This window comes from Primulina eburnea, chromosome 5 (genome assembly GCF_022965805.1).
Source record: "Primulina eburnea isolate SZY01 chromosome 5, ASM2296580v1, whole genome shotgun sequence".
In the NCBI taxonomy this organism is placed as follows: Eukaryota; Viridiplantae; Streptophyta; class Magnoliopsida; order Lamiales; family Gesneriaceae; genus Primulina; species Primulina eburnea.
In genome coordinates, this window is record NC_133105.1 from 15,251,809 (window position 1) to 15,271,104 (window position 19,296).

The 19,296-nt window shown below is 36.7% G+C and overlaps 1 protein-coding gene across 5 annotated transcripts; it reads left to right on the forward strand.

The window, feature by feature from the left end:
• The first annotated feature begins 4,683 nt into the window (after positions 1–4,683).
• Positions 4,684–7,957, forward strand: LOC140831776 (uncharacterized). Of its 5 annotated transcripts, none has more exons than XM_073195523.1 (7): positions 4,684–4,918; positions 4,984–5,088; positions 6,574–6,629; positions 6,715–6,844; positions 6,942–7,235; positions 7,313–7,414; positions 7,511–7,957. In XM_073195523.1, the coding sequence occupies exons 3-7, from the start codon at positions 6,574–6,576 to the stop codon at positions 7,883–7,885; spliced, it is 957 nt and encodes a 318-aa protein (XP_073051624.1). In that variant the 5' UTR covers positions 4,684–4,918; positions 4,984–5,088; the 3' UTR covers positions 7,886–7,957. The 5 variants fall into 5 exon arrangements, with proteins under 5 accessions (XP_073051624.1, XP_073051623.1, XP_073051626.1 ...); XM_073195522.1 differs by having other exon boundaries at positions 5,001–5,088; XM_073195525.1 differs by having other exon boundaries at positions 5,001–5,061.
• The last annotated feature ends 11,339 nt before the right edge of the window (positions 7,958–19,296 follow it).

The window sequence follows — 19,296 nt, forward strand, 5'->3', positions numbered from 1 at the left end:
TGATTATGGTTGTTGATGTTATAACTTATGGATCATGTACTGATTATTGGTGGAGCAACGGTATCGAAAGATTACGCCGATATGCCGTCGAATGTCATTCAGATTGAATATCAAGTCCTATATGTATTGAATTGATTGAGAGATTGATAAAATGTACATTGGTGATTGCCATTTCAGATTGTATTGACGATTTTGATATCGAGACTTCGACTACGACAGATTGTACGACAAGAAGGTATAATTCATGTGATTATAGGGAAGACATGACTCGAATCAGATTTGATTAGAGTTTCCCAACAAAATCACATACTAGATTTATTATTGTATCTTTTGATATGTTTTGGATTTGTTTATAGATTTATATTCAAATCTATTGATATGATCATGCTTTGTCTATAGATTTATATTCAAGCATTGAGATAGGAGAGTCATTGACAGATTTGTCAAAACTAGACGTTCGGTGTATCGATGCATAGGAGCAGACTTCCTCTGATTGTAGACATTTGATACAGACACGACCGAAGTCTAGGAGTAAGACGTACAGTTACCCCGATTGGGAGGGTAGGTAACAGACAGTGACGTCTTATTCACCTCGGGATCCCTAGAGTAGAGTAAAGTTGAGTCAAGACATGAGTTAATTCGCATTGCATGCTTTTATGGATTGTTTTCATAGACTATGGAACCTATTATTTATGTTAGATGCATGAGATTATGCTTTATGATTTTATTATGCATATGCATGTTTACATGTTTTATACTGGGATTTGTTCTCACCGGAGTTTCCGGGTGTTGTTATGCCTGTATGTGCGCATAACAACAGGTGGGGCAGGATCTGGGTCACGACAGAGATGAGTTCGAGTTAGAGTGGTGACTACGGGCGTAGAAGATCACTAGTGGTGTCAGACTAGACTTGTACTACTTGTATTTTATGGTTTGTAATAAACATTAGAGATATGTTTGTATTAGAACAAGACATGTTTGTATGTTTGTATAATAAGTAAAGATTTTATGCTTATTTATATACATTAGAATTAATGTTAAAAAGCGAAAATTTGACCCACATTTTCTCACAGATCCATTTAATCCCGAAAAGAACTGAGTTAGAGCCCGGGTCCCCACACTTGGGCTGGTCTAGGTAGGGTCTGGGTGTGGTCCAGGGATGGTGAGGGTCGTGAGGGCTCGGTGGTGGCTCAAGCAAGGAGCCCTAGCCGAAGTAGGAGAGTCATGGGCGCTCGGGAGATCACTCGCTTAGGCTGCTGTCTTCTGCTTTAAGTGGTTCGCTGCATGGGTTAAGGGCTTGGGGCTGGTTTGGCACAAGGCTCGCATGTCCAGGGTCAGTAAAGGTCGAGAGTGGTAGATGGTTTAACAGCTGGAAGAGATATGAGACAACTAGGAGTCCTAATGTTCCTATGATACTCACGCACACACGCATGCATATTAGGTCTCGGTTCCAGGAGTGATTGGGTGAGCTAGGTGCTGGTTCTTTTGGCTGGGCTTGGATAGGAGGGTGCCTAGGTGGGTTGGCTAGGGTTTGGCTTGAGGTGGCTCTGGCGTGGCTCGAGTAAATTGGGAGATGGCTCGGTAGGTTCACTAATGTGTCAATTTCAAAAATTAGACAACTAAAATTAAATCCAAAGGTTCACGGGTGTGGCTCATGACTTGGAAGGGTAGAATAAATACTAAAAATGTTATGTTTAAAATTTGGGATCAAAATAATGAGTTTTGGAATTTTCCGGGGTTTAATCGTCGCACAAAACGTTAATTAACAAATTAATTGAAACGCCTAGTTTTAAGCAGAATAAAATCATGAAAAATTAAGTTTAAGCTTAATCCCCAAATTGTTGTGTACTATCATTTCGAGAAGCTCAAGAAGTCACGCCTCAACTATGTGAGTTTTACCGCTTTACATTTTATATGCTTAAAACTCTTTAAATGCTTATATGATACATGATATACATGTTAGTTGCATGTAGTATGAAAAATTTTTAATGCATGTTGGGTAGTAGAATTGATGAAGAACTTAGAGGAAAATAGGCTGCATGCACTACTTGAGGTAGATTTAGGAGTTGACATTGAGAATTTTTGGGTTAGAATTGGAATTTTCAAGATTTTAATGACCGAATTGAAGAGTTATAGGTTAAGTTAGAGATGGTTAAGAGAATCTAAGCTTGCATCATCAAGTCAAGGAAAAATTTCGAGGACGAAATTCAATTTTAGGGGGGGAGAATTGAAACGTCCGAAAAATCATTCCACGTAAACTACATGCATGCAAAAATATTTTAATTGCTTAATTTTTTTATTTAATTACTTTTAAATGCTATCATGATGTTTATTATATGATTAAATATAGGATTGCATGATTAAATGATTATGTGACATGTTTTCATGAAAGTAAGGATTTTTAGCCGAATATTCGATAATAGGCAGGGAAAAGGAGACCGGGAGCGACCAAAACAAGAATATGTATTTTTATTTAAATAGTGACAAGGCTTCCTAATATGATTAGAAATGATTTAATTTTCCTAAAAATGTTGGAGTTCGAATTATTTTACGAATCGAGATCGATTTTTCCCGGGAAGTCGGTTTTGGGCAAACAAAGAGTTTTAAAAGATCAAAAATATTATTTTATGGAAACTTATTTTACGAACTTTTATTATTTAATTAATTAAGTGTTATTGGGCTCAATTCAATTAATTTATGTAGACCCAATTACCCTTAAACTTGCAAGCCCAAAACCAAAGCCCATTATTATGTTATTAAGTTTATAAATAAGTAAACCTAGGTCTTTTAATCTCAAAAATAATCACAAAACAGCCGTGAATCACCCTTGAACACACAATTCAGATTTTCAAAATTTCGGAAGAAATAAAAGCTTGTGTTCTTCGTCGTCCGGTCGTCCAACGTTGCACCCTCGCCGAAGATCGAATAATCTTGTGTTATAAACGCAAAGGCATGTTTCCTAAACTTTTTTAACATCATACAAATCATAATATGCTTGATTTAATTGTTTATGCATGAAAAATATGTGGGTTCGATTATTTTTTGGTAAGTTGCGTATTTTCAAAGTTTAACGATTTCGCTTGTCTTGAAAATGCTTTTGAATCCAACGTGTACGCTGCGAAAACATGATAAAATATGATAAATTTTTATAATAATACAGGCTGGAAACCGTAGGATTTTTAAACAAAAAGAAAGAAAGGGGCCGTGAGTTTGTAAAAGTGTGTATGCTTGTTGGGGACGGTTCTTTTGCATAAGGTTTGTGGCTCGACCAGGGTTGGGGGTTGGGTCCTAAGGGTGATGGCTTGGGATGGTCTAGAGAGGGGTAGGAAGGTCTGGGTCCATGGGTGCGGCCTGGTCCAGCGAGGGCCAAGCAAAACGTGAGGGAGAGCATGGTGATGCGCAGCTGTTGTTTTCTGATCCAGGTGGCTCGCCCGTGGGGTCCAGGGCTTGGGCTGGTCTGGGTAGGGTCTGGACGTGGTCTTGGGGTGGTGAGGGTCGTGAGGGCTTGGTAGTGGCTCGAGCAAGGAGTCCTAGCCGAAGTGGGAGAGTCATGGGCGCTCGGGAGATCACTCGCTTAGGCTGCTGTCTTCTGCTTTAGGTGGTTCGCTGCATGGGTTAAAGGGTTGGGGATGGTCTGGGATGAGGCTGGCATGGTCTAGGGTCAGTAAGGGTCGAGAGGGGTAAATGGTTTAACAGCTGGAAGAGCTGTGAGACAACTAGGAGTCCTAATGTTCCTATGATACTCACGCACACACGCATGCATATTAGGTCTCGGTTCCAGGAGTGATTGGGTGAGCTAGGGGCTGGTTCTTTGGGCTGGGCTTGGTCAGGAGGGTGCCTAGCTGGGTTGGCTAGGGTTTGGCTTGAGGTGGCGCTGGCGTGGCTCGAGTAAATTGGGAGATGGCTCGGTAGGTTCACTAATGTGTCAATTTCAAAAATTAGACAACTAAAATTGAATTTAAGGGTCCACGGGTGTGGCTCATGACTTGGAAGGGTAGAATAAATACTAAAATGTTATGGTTAAAATTTGGGATCAAAATAATGAGTTTTGGAATTTTTTGGGGTTTAATCGCCGCACAAAACGTTAATTAACGAATTAATTGAAACACCTAGTTTGAGGCAGAATAAAATCATGAAAAATTAGGTTTAAGCTTAACCCAAAGGGTTGTGTACAGTCATTTCGAGAAGCTCAAGAAATCACGCCTCAACTATGTGAGTTTTACTGCTTTACATTTTATATGCTTAAAATTATTTAAATTCTTATACGATACATGATATACATGTTAGTTGCATGCTGTATGAAAAATTTTAAATGCATGTTGGGTAGCAGAATTGATGAAAAGTTTAGAGGAAAATAGGCTGCACGCACTACTTGAACTAGATTTAGGAATCGACATTGAGAATTTTTGGGTTAGAATTGGAATTTTCAAGATTTTAACGACGGAAATTAAATATGTTGTCATTAATTAACGACGCAAATAAAAAATCTGTCATAAATTAAATATAACGACATAATTTATTTTTCTGTCACAACTAACGACGGATTTTTAAAAATTGTCGTTAAGTTACCGACAAATAATTGTTTAGTCGTTAATTAACGACAGAAAGTTTTAAGTTGTCGTTAATTAAAGTTAAAAATTTATATATATCATTTATTAAGGACATAAAACAAATTTCACCTGTAGCCCTTCTTCCCCAAAACAGCCGTAACCCCTTTCCTTCCCCAAACCCGTCGCCCTTCTTTCCTCACCAGAAACGGATCGTGTAGTTACCGGAATCGGAGCAGCAACCACAGTAGAAGGTAGCTGAGTTCTGGAAAACGGTTGTAGAGGCTGGAACGGAAAGAAAGGAGCAGATGGAGCCCTGTTAGCGAGCCGTGCGTGAGCTTCTTGTGCTTGTGCTTCTTGGTTCGCATTAGGTGAGCTTGTGCTTGTAACTGAGTAGTTTTGCTGTTTTTTGAGGTAGTATTCGAAGCCATTTCAGTTCCCTTGTATTTCCAGCTTAGTTTCGGTCGAGATTTAAAGTCTTTCGGCAAGTTCCGGTAAACTCCGACGAATTCCGGTAAACTACTTGTGGTTTGAAGTTCCGGTAAACTCCTTGTTATTATCAGAATCAATCATGTTTTACGAGAGATTGACTCTATGTTTTAAGAATCCGATTACTGATAGCTTCCATATATATGACCATGTCACATTCGGTGAAATTCACCCTACTTTGGGTACGCAGGAAAGAACTTAGTAAAAATGTCTCAATTGAAGTAAAAAATCAAGTATTTGAACTTTCCTTAGGGTACATGTATGTATATATATATATATGCAGTGATGATGTTTGTTAATATATCTAGGTAAACTCATTTAGTTTTAGCTGTTTGGATCAGCCCAGGGATGAATTTGTGAGCTTTATTTGGATTTAGGTTCATTCTTCCTCACCTGATCATTCATGCTAAAATATAATAAATGTCACTTTTTGCTTAAAACCAAAATATTTGGTCTGGGACGTCAGCTCCTTTTCTTGTTTATACCTCTTCATCTTTGCCTATTTTGCCACCACATTTACTTGGCATCAACTCCTTTGTTCACATTTCCAAATGTATATAATATTATTTGTTCATCCAAATAAATTTGGTCATTTTATTCCTTATGACTCAATATGTTCTCTTTTGTGATTCAGGAATAGACCATATCTCAAAATTTAATGATCGAAAGGTCTCTCAAACTCATTTTGACCAATCAAATTTGTTCACCGAGTTCCATCGGCAATTTTTTCGGTCGGAAATAACTTACTGAGAAAATTTTCTTGCACAAGATACGTCAATAATTGATAAAGCATTCTGGACTCGTGGTAAACTAAAATGTAGGATTAAATGAAATACTGGTGAGGGATAGAAACTTGAATATGGCTTTTGTTTTATGTTTCTCGCGGGAACTTATTTATTTTCTTATCTGGAAGTTTCTAATTTCAATTTAATTAGTTATTTGGTGGTTTAATGCTGCTGGCAGAGCAAAGCAGAAGGGACGATTTATACTAACAATATACATTTTTAATTCTTATTTTTAGGATGGATGATTATATTATAAATGGTTATTTGTTGACTAGTAAATGAGGGAATATCTTTGACTACTAAAGAATTGTTGACTTAATATCTTCTCTCTTTTTTTTTTTTTAATATTATTTGACTATTTTACAAATGTATATATTATGTAAATATTGTTAATAATTATCTTGCAATTGTGTTAGGTATTTTAATTAAACCATGAACGATACAAGATCTTGTATGTACCGTAGGTTGGAAAATGGGTTCATAACTAATGACTTCTTTAATGTTGTTGAAGAATTCGTGAATTTTGCTAAGATGCATCCTGAAATCATGTGTGGTGAAACAATGCGTTGTCCTTGTAATCACCGAAGATGTAGAAACAAAGCTTACCATGACGAAGAGGTAGTCAAATTACATCTCTGTAGGTATGGCTTTGTACCAGGCTATTATCGTTGGCACCATCACGGTGAAACCTATATAACTCCAGAAGGTTATATCAGGCTATTATCGTTGTTCATCTTAAAAAAATTACTCAGATGGCTTCAGAAGGTTCCCATGATTCTAGGATCTTGATTGTGGCCTCAGGTGGCAAGTAAGTCACACTGCTTTGTTTATGTTAACATTGGAAGTTTTTGAGTATTATTCAATTATATCTTTATATGATCTATGTGGTGTAGATTCTTACCAGATAGTCATGCAGTCTCAGCCTTTATCACTGATAAATTTGCTGAGAAACAGTGCATGGGGGGTCACACATGGCGATATGTGGATGTTGCGACAAAGGCATACTACTGGGGCGAGTTCGTGGTAAGATTAATGATTAAATATTATATGTTGCTTTGAAATCAATAATTAAAAATTTTATGTTTTGTTCAAATATTTATTTAGTTGCTTTGAAATGCAGAAATCGTATCGTTGGCGTCCTGATCATGACGCTCATATTAGGGCTACATGGAAAACACTTGCAGCCGATCTGTATAGGAAAACACTTTGCAGTTGGCGTGCAAAGCCTAAACTCCCACTTGGGGTTAATATCCAAATTTGGAACAAGTGGAAGGAAATCTGGAGTTCATCTCAGTGGCAGAATAAGTCAGAAAAAGCTAAAATTAATAGGAATACAGAGCCTGAAGGACCAGGAACAGGGGTGGTTAAACACATTGGAGGTTCTCGCTGTTTCATTCAACATTCTATTAAAATGGTAAGTTTAAATTTATGTTATAATATGTCAATGAATAATACATATATATAAATTTCTAAGCATCGTTGGTTTTGAAGCGTGAGGAGTTGGGGCGTGATGCAAGTGCTTATGAGTTATTCAAATTGATGCATCAGAAAAAAGATGGTACATGGGTTGATGCTAGGTCAAAGGCTCTTGATGTGAGTTTATATATAAGAAAGATTTTTGAATTATGCATTTTTATCTATGACTGATGCAATTGTTGTGAATCAATTAATTTCTCTTTGTTATCCTAGGCCGAGATGAATGCTCAGTTTCTTGAAGCAACACAACTTGATGCTGATTTTGAGTCACCACATAATCCAACCCCAGAGGTTCAAAATAAACTCTATATATTGGCTGTTGGTGGGGTTAAAAAGAGAAAATTGTATGGTGTTGGCTCGCAGGCTGAGGTGTTGTATCCTGAAGCTATGTCGGGACGTGCAACACACACACGTGCTAACTCTATGGATGTGGCTGCCGCTAAAGCTGAAGCTGCCGCTGCGACTTCTAAAGTAGAGGAACTTACAAGGGAATTGACTAGCTTGAGGCAGCAGGTTCGTTACTTGATGGAGCATGCACTTATTGACCCCCAAGCCACATCTTATGATGATGATAGCACACAACCATAGTCACCTTAGATATGTCATGGTTAATAGGCTTTTTTGTAAGTATTGAAGCCACTGTGTCTCCATATTTTGGTCATTGAACATTTGGAAATGTAGCTACTCTTTTTGGAAATGTGGCTACTAATTTTGTAAGTAAGCAGGGGGATGTATTGATATTTTTGGATATGGATGGATTAATATGTTTTGAATGTTAATATGTGGAGTGAAGGTGTTTAATTTAATTCGATGTGATTTTATTATGTATATTGTTGGTTGAAAAATTGACACTGTATTGGATTTGTTGAATTAGAATGTGTGTTGGATAAAAGGGAATTAATAAAAACCGGGAACAGAGGGCTGTCCAATTCAACATTTAACGACAGAAATTATAAATCCGTCACTAAACTTAGTGACGAAAATTATCATGTTGTCACTAATTTTAGAGACAGATTTATAATTTCTGTCGCAAATATCAACGACCAAAACATATATCTGTCGCTAGATTTAATGACGGATTTATGATTTCTGTCGCAAATATCAACGACAAAAACTTAAATCTGTCGCTAACTTTACCGACACCTTTACAATTTCGGTCACTGATTTAGTGACGGATATATAATTTCTGTCGCAAATTTAGCGACGAAATATTTTTCGGTCACTAAATTATTGCGACCAAATTTAAATTTCCGTCGTTATTATTTAACGACAAACATAAATATTTCGTCGTAAATAACGACAGAATTGCACTTTCCGTCGTTATACAAGTCCGCGACGCTAAATTCTTTGACGATCGATATTCCGTCGCTATTATGTCACTAAATACTTTCAGTGACAGAATAGCGACAGAAAATTCCGTAGTTATTTGTAAATTTTTTTGTAGTGTAAGTCAAGGAAAAATTTCGAGGACGAAATTCAATTTTAGGGGGGGAGAATTGAAACGTCCGAAAAATCATTCCACGCAAACCACATGCATGCAAAAATATTTTAATTGCTTAATTGTTTTATTTAATTACTTTTAAATGCTATCATGATGTTTATTATATGATTAAATATAGGATTGCATGATTAAAAGATTATGTGACATGTTTTCATGAAAGTAAGGATTTTTACCCGAATATTCGATAATAGGCAGGGAAAAGGAGACCGGGGACGACCAAAACAAGAATATGTATTTTTATTTAAATAGTGGCAAGGCTTCCTAATATGATTAGAAATGATTTAATTTTCCTAAAAATGTTGGAGTTCGAATTATTTTACGAATCGAGATCGATTTTTTCCGGGAATCCGGTTTTTGGCAAACAAAGAGTTTTAAAAGATCAAAAATATTATTTTATGGAAAATTATTTTACAAACTTTTATTATTTAATTAACTAAGTGTTATTGGGCACAAATTAATTAATTTATGTAGACCCAATTACCCTTAAGCTTGCAAGCTCAAAACCAAAGCCCATTATTATGTAATTAAGTTTATAAATAAGTAAACCTAGGTCTTTTAATCTCAAAAATAACACAAAACAGCCGTGAATCACCCTTTCACAAACAATTCAGATTTTCGAAATTTAGGAAGAAATAAAAGCTTGTGTTCTTCGTCGTTCGGTCGTCCAACGTCGCACCCTCGCCGAAGATCGAATAATCGAGCGTTATAAACGCAAAGGCACGTTTCCTAAACTCTTTAAACATCATACAAATCATAATATCCTTGATTTAATTTTTTATACATGAAAAATATTTGGGTTCGATTATTTTACGGTAAGTTGCGTATTTTCAAAGTTTAACGATTTCGCTTATCTTGAAAACGCTTTTGAATCCAACGTGTACGCTGCCAATACATGATAAAATATGAATTATTATTGGTTAAAATATGATAAAATTTGATAAGAATACAGGCTGGAAACCGTAGGATTTTGAAACCAAAAGAAAGAAAGGGGCCGTGAGTTTGTAAAAGTGTGTATGCTTGTTGGGGACGGTTCTTTTGCATAGGGTCTTGGGGCTCGACCAGGGCTGGGGGTTGGGTCCTAAGGGTCGTGGCTAGGTCGTAGGAAAAGTCCTAGCATGGCTAAGACTCGTGGTTGAGGCTGGGGAGGAGTCCACGAAAGTTAGGACTCTCCCCAAGCACTTCTCGCGTTCGGTTCCTATCATTAAAAGTGAGAAAAAGATAAATTTGAGAATTTTTACGTTCAGGGGCAAAATGATCTTTTTCCACTTAGGAAAATACTAAAACGCTTGGCAGCGTCTTGAAGGATCATAATGCATGTAAAATGATATTTTATGATTCATTATGATGATTTTGATGATAAGATGTATTTTCATGATTTATGGTAAAGTTGTGCAATTTATACTGTTTAAAATGCTATTTTTGGAAATTTGTCTTATTTTATGATTTTTAAAGAAAATGAAAAATATTTTGAGGGATGTGAATTGACTGTGACAAAAGATATGATATATGATTTTGTGGGGATGACGTGAGGGCAAGGCCCCAGAGGGAGCTCATATACGGGCCAAGGCCCCAGAGGGACCCTGTGTATGGGAAAAGGCCCCAGAGAGACCCCGACGATCGTATTTCCACGGTGGAGTCTAGTGCACACCCCCATGGACCATGTGGAGCTAAGACTGCAGTTGACCAAAAGATAAAAACTAATCACTTTCAATGATCAAACTTCCCAAAAGGATATATGATTGAAAGCTTCAGGATTTTAATGATTTTATGATAATGATTAAAGCTATTTTGAAATGATTATTTAAAAGATTTATTTATGCTTAAAGTTATTTTAAAATGATATTACTATTTATGATTTATTTATGCTCAAATGATTTTTAATGGTTTATTTATGTTCAAAAGATTATTTTAAATAAAAATATTATTTTTAAATGCATGTGTATGTATATGTTTTATTTGTTATCTATGTTTAGAACGTATTGAGTCTTTAGACTCACTAGGTTCGTATGATGCAGGATTTGATGATTTTTGGAGGTGGTGACGATTGAGTCGATCGAGTGCAGCAGTACACACCCGAGGGCCTTTATGTTTCCGCAATAGTTAGATAGATTTATGATATTGATTTTTATTAGAGATATTTTTATGCTTTAATCTATTGTTAGTGATCTTGTCAAATGTTGATTTAGGAATTTTGGTTAGGAGATGATTTAGGATTTATTTTATGCACTTGAGATTTCATATGCTAAATTATTATGATGGTTGATTATGTTAAATTATTTTATTTAGTAGTTTAGAATTTATGATTTAAGATTTATAAAAAAAAATTGAGGTCGTTTCAGGATTGCTCCTATAAGCTGGACGATTTGGCAATGTACTCCCGGGCACAAAATCAATTTGATGCTCAATCCCCCTCAATGGTGGTAGTCTTTGAGGTAGCTCCTCCGAAAATATATCATCAAACTCCTGCAAAAGTGAAACAACAATGCTCGGAAGGACCCAGCTATATCACTTGTGTTAAGGATGATCTCCTTGTAAAGAATCAACACAAGTGGTTCATGTGTGTGCAACATATGTTTCAACTCACTCTTTTGGGCCATATATGTTTTTTTCTTGGCCTATTTTCTCTCATTTTCTTTTCCCTCATTTTATGTCCTCTCTTTTTTCTTTTGTATGGCTATCTCACCTTTTTTATCATTCTTTTTTCAGCCATCTCATTTTTTATTTTCAAAGACCATCTCACTTTTTAGTTCACTCTTCTTTTCGGCTTCATCTCTTCTTTTTTTTCATTGGTCCTCCAGCACTTGCTTTGGGGACAAAGGAAGTAAAACAATAGGTGTTTTTTTTAGTACAAAAGAATATATATTCATAAACTCATCATGTGTCACTTGCCTATCATATTGACATGGTCTTCCTAACAAAATATGACAAGCATGCATTGGCACCACATCACACAACACCTCATCAACATACTTCCCAATTTAAAAAGAAATCAACACTTGTTTGTTCACCTTCACCTCCGCACAATCATTCAACCATTGAAGCCTATATGGTGGAGGATGCTTTAATGTAGGTAAACTTAATCTCTCCACCATTTCAACACTAGCCACATTAGTACAACTCCCTCCATCTATGATAAGGTTTCAAACCTTGCTATTCACAAAACATCTAGTGTGGAACAAGTTTTCCCTTTGGTTAGTCTCCTCCTCCTTGACTTGGGCACTCATGATCCGCCTAGTCACTAGTGCTTCGCCTACAACCGCTACATATCCCTCATCAGGATCCTCTAACGTATGCATCTCATCATCATCACCCTCGCCCTCACTTTGAAACTCGTACTCACCATAGTCATTTAACATCATTATCTTTTTTAGTTTGCGATGTGAGTACCATGTTTCATTGGTAGGGGACATTGTGACATCCGAGCATGCAGATAGGTGCTCCTTGTAGAGTGCACTGAACAACCCTCCATAAAGGACTTTCCAAGTGGATCTCACTTATCGAGTGGAAACGTCCTATTTTATGATTGTACACCATTAGTCTTTATGACCCGGAACAACATTGAGACTTTATATGCTAGAATTGTACTTTAACTTGTTTACCGACTCATATGGGGTCATCAGGTGGCAAGGTTGGGTACTTTGTCGAAACATATAGGAGTCGATGCATTGTATTCGGGCATTCACCGCTTACATTCGGGTATGGATACCCTATGTGTATGTAGTTTAAATCTCTGATCAGAGTATGGTGGTAATTAAGAAAGGGGTTTCTTAGATTACACCATCGATGCAACTACAACATGACACATAGTATCGATTCATTGATAGCTCTCGATATACCAATAGTTGTCGAAACGGTGAGGATATATGAGATAAAGGGACCGTACTGTATGCTAACCATAATTGAGAGGTTCTTGCAGGCACTATCATTTGATACCTAGGGAATCATGTAAGCGATGCTGCTAGGCGTTTAACATGATTGGTTGGGTACTATCAGACTTGAGTTCTGACGTTCTTATTATCGAGGAGTTGATAATTAAGAATGGAGCAATTGGGGTATGCTCATATAAGGACATGTTTAGTCCCGAATCACATGGAGATGTGAACCTACGACTAGTTGTATCAATGAACCATTGAGGGACACAAAAGTACTAGCTTTCTAGATCCCGTTGAGAAGTAAAATAGTTCAATATATTGAACGGCTTATAAAGAAGTTTATAAGCGTAAAAAAAAATAGAAGTATGACTTCTATAAGGAGAATGTAACTTTTAATTTCAGGAAGTGTCCTAAATTAAAAGTTGGCCAAACAAATAATGTATTTGAAAATTGTGATTTTCCAAACATTATGGACTAAATTAAATTAATCAAATTAATTCAAGTGTTCAATTAATTAAACACTAGTGGGCCTAGTAGAGTCCAAATAATTAAATTAATTCAAGTGTTGAATTAATTAAACAACATTGGACCTTATAGAAACCAATTAGAAATCATTATTAAACTATTGGGCTTTAGTAAAATCAAGTAAAATTTAAATGGACTCAAATGTGTTTGAGACATTTAAATAAAAGTCCATGGACCTTGTAATTGTTACAAGCCCAAATAGAATTGCATGCTTGGGAGGTGAAGGGTTGGAGGCAACTTTTGAGTTAATGGCATGGATGCAAATATGCAAATTTTTGCTTTTTCTTTTGCTTTTTGCACAACCAAGACAACTCATCCTCCCTTCACTACACAAGCTAATGGCCGAAATTTCTTGATAGTTTTCTCTCCATTTTTTGTTCTTCAATTGTTGAAGAAAATATACACTTCTCAAAAAAAAATTTCCTCTTATTTTTTAGTGCAAAATAAGAGGGGTTCTAGCTTGTTGGTGGTGGTCTTAATATTTGAGCAAGGAGTGTCAAAGGGAAGCTTGAAGATTAGTCTATCATTCAAGAGCTAAGGTGTTTAACATCTTAGTTGGAGCCATCATCAATCTCTTTAGATTGATAGGTAAATTTTTCTAAAAACACCCTATGGATGTCATATGTGTTTTTATTGTATTTGCTACACATCATTGTTGAGTGTGCTCGATTTTCTTTTATGAAAATATTTTTGAAACTTCTGTTGCGTAACCGGGAACCGTAACCGATCCCCTTTCAAGTGATCCACCTTTATGGCCATTTACACCATCTCTTCTAGATCCAAGTAGTGTCTAAGCTCCACTTGATCTTGAATCTCCCTGTTCAAACCACAAAGAAAATGTGCCATGGTCGCCTCACCATCTTCCTCTATGTTTGCCCTAATCATGACTACTTCCATCTCTTTATAGTAGTATTCAACACTCTTAACTCCTTGCCTCAAAGTTTGTAGCCTCTTAAACATCTCCCTACAGTAGTGATTAGGCACAAACCTCTTCCTCATAACCCTCTTCTTCTCATCCCAAGTTCCAATGGGTCTCTCATTATACCTTCTCCTAGTGGTCACTAGTTGATCCCACCAAATGAGAGCATAGTCTAGAAATTCAACCACCGCCAACCTAATCTTGTTTTGTTCGGAGTTTTGGTGACATTCAAATACAAACTCTATCCTCTTTTCCCATTCTAAGTATGCCTCCTGATCAGATTTCCCGTGGAACGATGCCATTTTCATCTCAATACTACCCATGTTATCATCTTCCTTATTCCCATCGTATCTACCTCGTACGGCTTCTCCTTTTCCTCTCCCAAATCCTCTACCTCTGCCATTCCTACCCCAATTCTCATTTTGTCTCTCCTCGTCGCCTCCCAAATCATATACTTCCTCTTCTTCTCCTCTACCCAAATCTTTAGGCTTAGATTTATTTCCACTAGGACTAACCTCAAGCCTACTCATCCTCTCATGTAACTGCTCAAACTCAACCCTAACCATCCTAGTGAAATGCCCAAACAACGCCTCCATTTGAGCCTTAGATAACCCCTGGTTCGAACTATCTCCTACCTCCCTCTCCATTTTACTTTCAGACTTGTACCTGCAAGAAAATGTTAGTAGAAATAAAAGATATTCCTCACCCAAATGCTCACGGTCACTCAAAAGAAAGTCGCTCGTCTCTCCTCTCTTATTTTTTTTTCGCACCCAAATACTTACTAATCACTCAAAAGAAATAATGCTCGCACTCAAAGTGTTTCCACTCGAATTTGATAGATTCTCGAAAGGGTGCTCAAGCTTTGTATTTGTATATATCAAACAATCAAGTTCAACTTGTGAACAATTGTGATCGACTAGATTAGACTACGTAGACAAGCAATTTGAACATATATAATTTTTTTTACTGTAAGAGGCAATTGAATATGACTCTCTAAAAGAAATAGAACAAGATACCAAAAAGAAATAATGGTGAATTTTCGGATTTTTAGTTTTTTTTTTCAAGGCTGAGTACTAGTCGAAAATCCCAACAAAAAAAATCACTCAAAATTTCTGAAACTGATGAAGAAAGATATACCAAAGAAAACAGATTTGAAAAGGAACGAAAGAATAAACTAATATGATAATAGAACGAGATAATAAAGCGACAAATTTACTTGAATTCAATGAGCCAAAGCTCTGTTATCAAATGATGTGAATCCACGTACGTAAGAAAAGCAAACACGATTAATTTAGAATCGCGCCCTCAATTCAATAACGAACAAGGAATCTTTGTTGTTGTCCCGACCTTTTGAATCAAGTATTACGTGATATTTACCAAACTATGAATGGTTTAGCAATAAATAATCAGAAGAAAACAATAGACACTCGAATGAACCTTCAAAGAACTCGTCTTTGACAATCCACATAAGAACAATCGACAAACGCAACAAAGTATAAACTTTGATAAGTTTGATTTTGAACAAGAAAAAGCTTTAATTGTCTGAGATAAAACTCAAAAAGTTTGATAAACTTGATAATAAAACCTGAATTGTGTTCAAAAAATCGTTATAATATGTTTACATAATCAAAAGATATCAAATCTAGTTGCCAAAATAATGGAAATTCTAAACTAAGAAATAATTGCGTCGCGCGCCTATGCGCGGAAGTTACTGTCTTCACATTTTCACCACGCGCATATGCGCACCCTATACCTGCGCATATGCGCGGAAGTCTCTGTCCATGTGTTCGGTGGCAGTGTTTCTCGCCCATATGCGCGCCTCGTCTTGGGGCATGTGCGCGAGGCTTGCGCATATATGCGCCTTGTCTTTGCGCATGTGCGTGAGGTCTTCTGTCCAGTTTTGTTCTTTGCTTTGCGTGGATGCTTGAATAATGTTCATATGACTCCCAAACTTACTCACATGCATCAAGAACCCTTCAGCACTCAGTACCTCGCTTGTACCTCCTTCTTCTTTGCTCATAAGCCCATGCAATGCTTCTTTTAACCTCTTCAGTTGTCCCCTCGTGATTGATCCCTCCGGAAACTCTAATGGGTCCCATGTTTTCCTTGGGGCTGGACCAACCTTGTTCGCATCGGTGGTAGTGACACATGCTAGAAAATCTAGGCATCCTCGTTTAATAAGCTTCCTCGCACAAAGACAAGAGATAATGTGCGGCATTTGTTTGTTTCTCGCTGCCTCAAAGACAAAATATTTACCACTAGACGGTCGAATAGACATTGATCGCTGACTAAAATCAATCGAAGCTCCATTCGCAGATAACCAATCCATCCCAAGTACAATATCAAATTCAGGCATATGAAGCACAATAAGATCTGCCCGAGCCACATCTTTGAATAAACGAAGCTCCAGATTCTTGACAATTTTAGACGTAAGCATTTGATCACCGGAAGGAATAGAAACTTTGAAACCCAAACTCATATCTTTAGGAATAATATTCAGTCTTTTGATGAAGGTTTCGAATATGAAGGAATGTGTAGCTCCCAAATCTAGTAGTGCATATGTAGCTATCCCTTGATTGATAATCCTCCCTGCAGCGAAAATGTCTTGCAAATCTTTTCGTGTTGAAGCTTAAGGAATTTCTATCATTAATTTCCCAAAGTTAGGTGAAAATTACATGCTGAACTTAAGCTTTTCTTGAAACATTGCATTTTAGCCCCTCAATTTTTTCCCGGAATTTGCATTTTAGTCTCGAAATTTCTGGATATTTGCAATTTGATCCTTATATTTTTTCCAAATTTGTCTTTTTGGTCCTTAGATATCGAAAATTACATTTTTGACCCTTAAGAATTCGATAATTGCATTTTCGGTCCTTATGTTTCAAAATTTTGCATTTTGGTCCTTTAGTTATTGAAAATGACATTTTTGTCCTCATAATTTTGAAAATTTCACATTGACCCATCAATAAATTCGAAACTCCTATCAACCCTTAAATTCTGATTTCTTTAATTTTTGGCCCTAAAACATTTATTTGGAATTATTTCATCCTTTACATAAAATAAGGCTCAAAATAATTATCATCATAGGGTTTCTAAAATCATATCTTAATTTCCAACTAAGGTAGAGTATGCAACCTAATTTCCACTACGTAACTAATCAAAGGCAACGAGCTTAACTGACTCAAATAATTACAACTGTTAGTTGTCATTAGCTAAAGATTAATGCGTATCAGCTAAATATTATACACGTCATCAGTTGAAGCAAAATATAACTGACTGATCAGTTGGGAACTGATCAGTTGAAAACAATCAGTTATGAGTTCTCCAGCAAAGTATCATTCGGCTGATCCCTCAACTATACACATCATCAGTTGAGAACGACAACCGACAAATAGTTCAACAGACTGCAACTAGTAGTGGAACGCCGCATTTCAGAGATTGCAGTGTACGAGTGTCAGAGAATATCGTTGTGGCAATCAATGGATATAAATATTCAAATGATATTTAATATTACCGCTGATAGGGAAGCCTATAAATAGGTGAAGAAGGCAGCTGAGAAAATAACACGCGAACTACTATTATATTCAAGCTTGCTGTTACTATGCTAAAATCACCACTCGTATTTGAATATCAAGAGCTCACTCTTATCAGATTTATCAGTAGCAATCAAGGCTACCTTTATGAGCTTTTTAGCACTTTGAAATATTTGATTAGATTTATATTCAGTTGTGTTATCAAATTTATTGTGAACTAAGAGTTTCAGTTTGGCAGTGTTGAGTACAAACTGAAGTGGGTCAGTACAACATTTGTATTTGATCAAAGTCTTTTAGTGATAATCCTATCTTCGTGATAGAAGGGGTAACGTAGGAGTTATTCTATTCTCCGAACATCCAGAAATATATCGTGTATTTTTCATTTTAGTTACTTTCAGTTATTCTATCTTTTAGTCAGTTTACTTCCGCAACTGTTTTTCAGTTAAACTGATTGTTATCGACTTACGAGATACCGAGTGTCAGTTTGTCACTAAACTGAACCCATTATTCGAAAATAATACATAATCAGTGAGTGTTTATTCAACCCCCCTCCCCCTTCTAAACACTTATCACCTACTAACCGATCTTTTCGAGTGGTATTAGAGCGGTTGTATCTTGTCTAAGAATATTTCTACTCAAACTATTCACTATGTCTTCCTTCAACAAGATCCCAATGTTTTCCAGAGAAGACTTCGATGATTGGAAAATCAGGATGCAGGCTCACTTAGCTGCACAAGACGATGATATGTGGTATGTCATCACTGATGGACCAATGAAGATTCTGAAATCCAACCCAGCAATTGCAATCACAGATGGGGCACCTCATAGAATTGAAAAGCCCAGAGAAGAGTGGACTACTGAGGACAAAAGAAAAGCAAATCTGTATAACGTGGCAAAGGATATACTATACAAAACGCTGGATAAAATAAATTTCAGCAAGATCAAATGTGTAAGACATCTAAAGAAATTTGGAAAAGCTGATCCAGATTTGTGAAGGAAATAAACAAACCAAAGAGAATAAGCTTTCTGTTGTTGTTCACAAGTTTGAAAATATCAAGATGAGAACTGGAGAATCGATGCATGAGTATGATGAAAGAGTCGGCTGTATCATCAATGAACTAAATGCACTTGGAAATGTGTATACAAACAAAGAAGTTTCATTAAAAGTGATCAGAGGTCTTCCCAAAGAGTGGGACGTTAAGACCATGGCAATGAGGGAATCCAAGGATCTAAACAAGGTTGAGCTTCATGACCTATTTGCTGATCTGAAAGCCTATGAGTTTGAGCTGCAAACTCGAGAAGGAGAACCCTCTACTCCAGCAGTCACAACTGCCTTAGCTACTGTAAGAACATAACCAACCGGTTCAGTCGAGAAGGTTGCTGATCAACTAAGAAATGATGCCATGTCATTGTTCATCAAAAAATTCAGAAGATTTATGAGGAAAAATCAAGGGTACTTCCAGAAGCATTATTAGAGAAACAATTCTAAAGAGAAATCAAATGCTTGCTACAACTGTGGCAAACCCGGTCACTTTATTGCTGACTGTCCCAAACTTAAGAAGGACAGTCAAGGCTCGACTGAAAGAAAGAAGAATTCATATGAGCACACGAGGAGACCCAAGGATGATAAGACGTCTTTCAGGAAGAAGCAT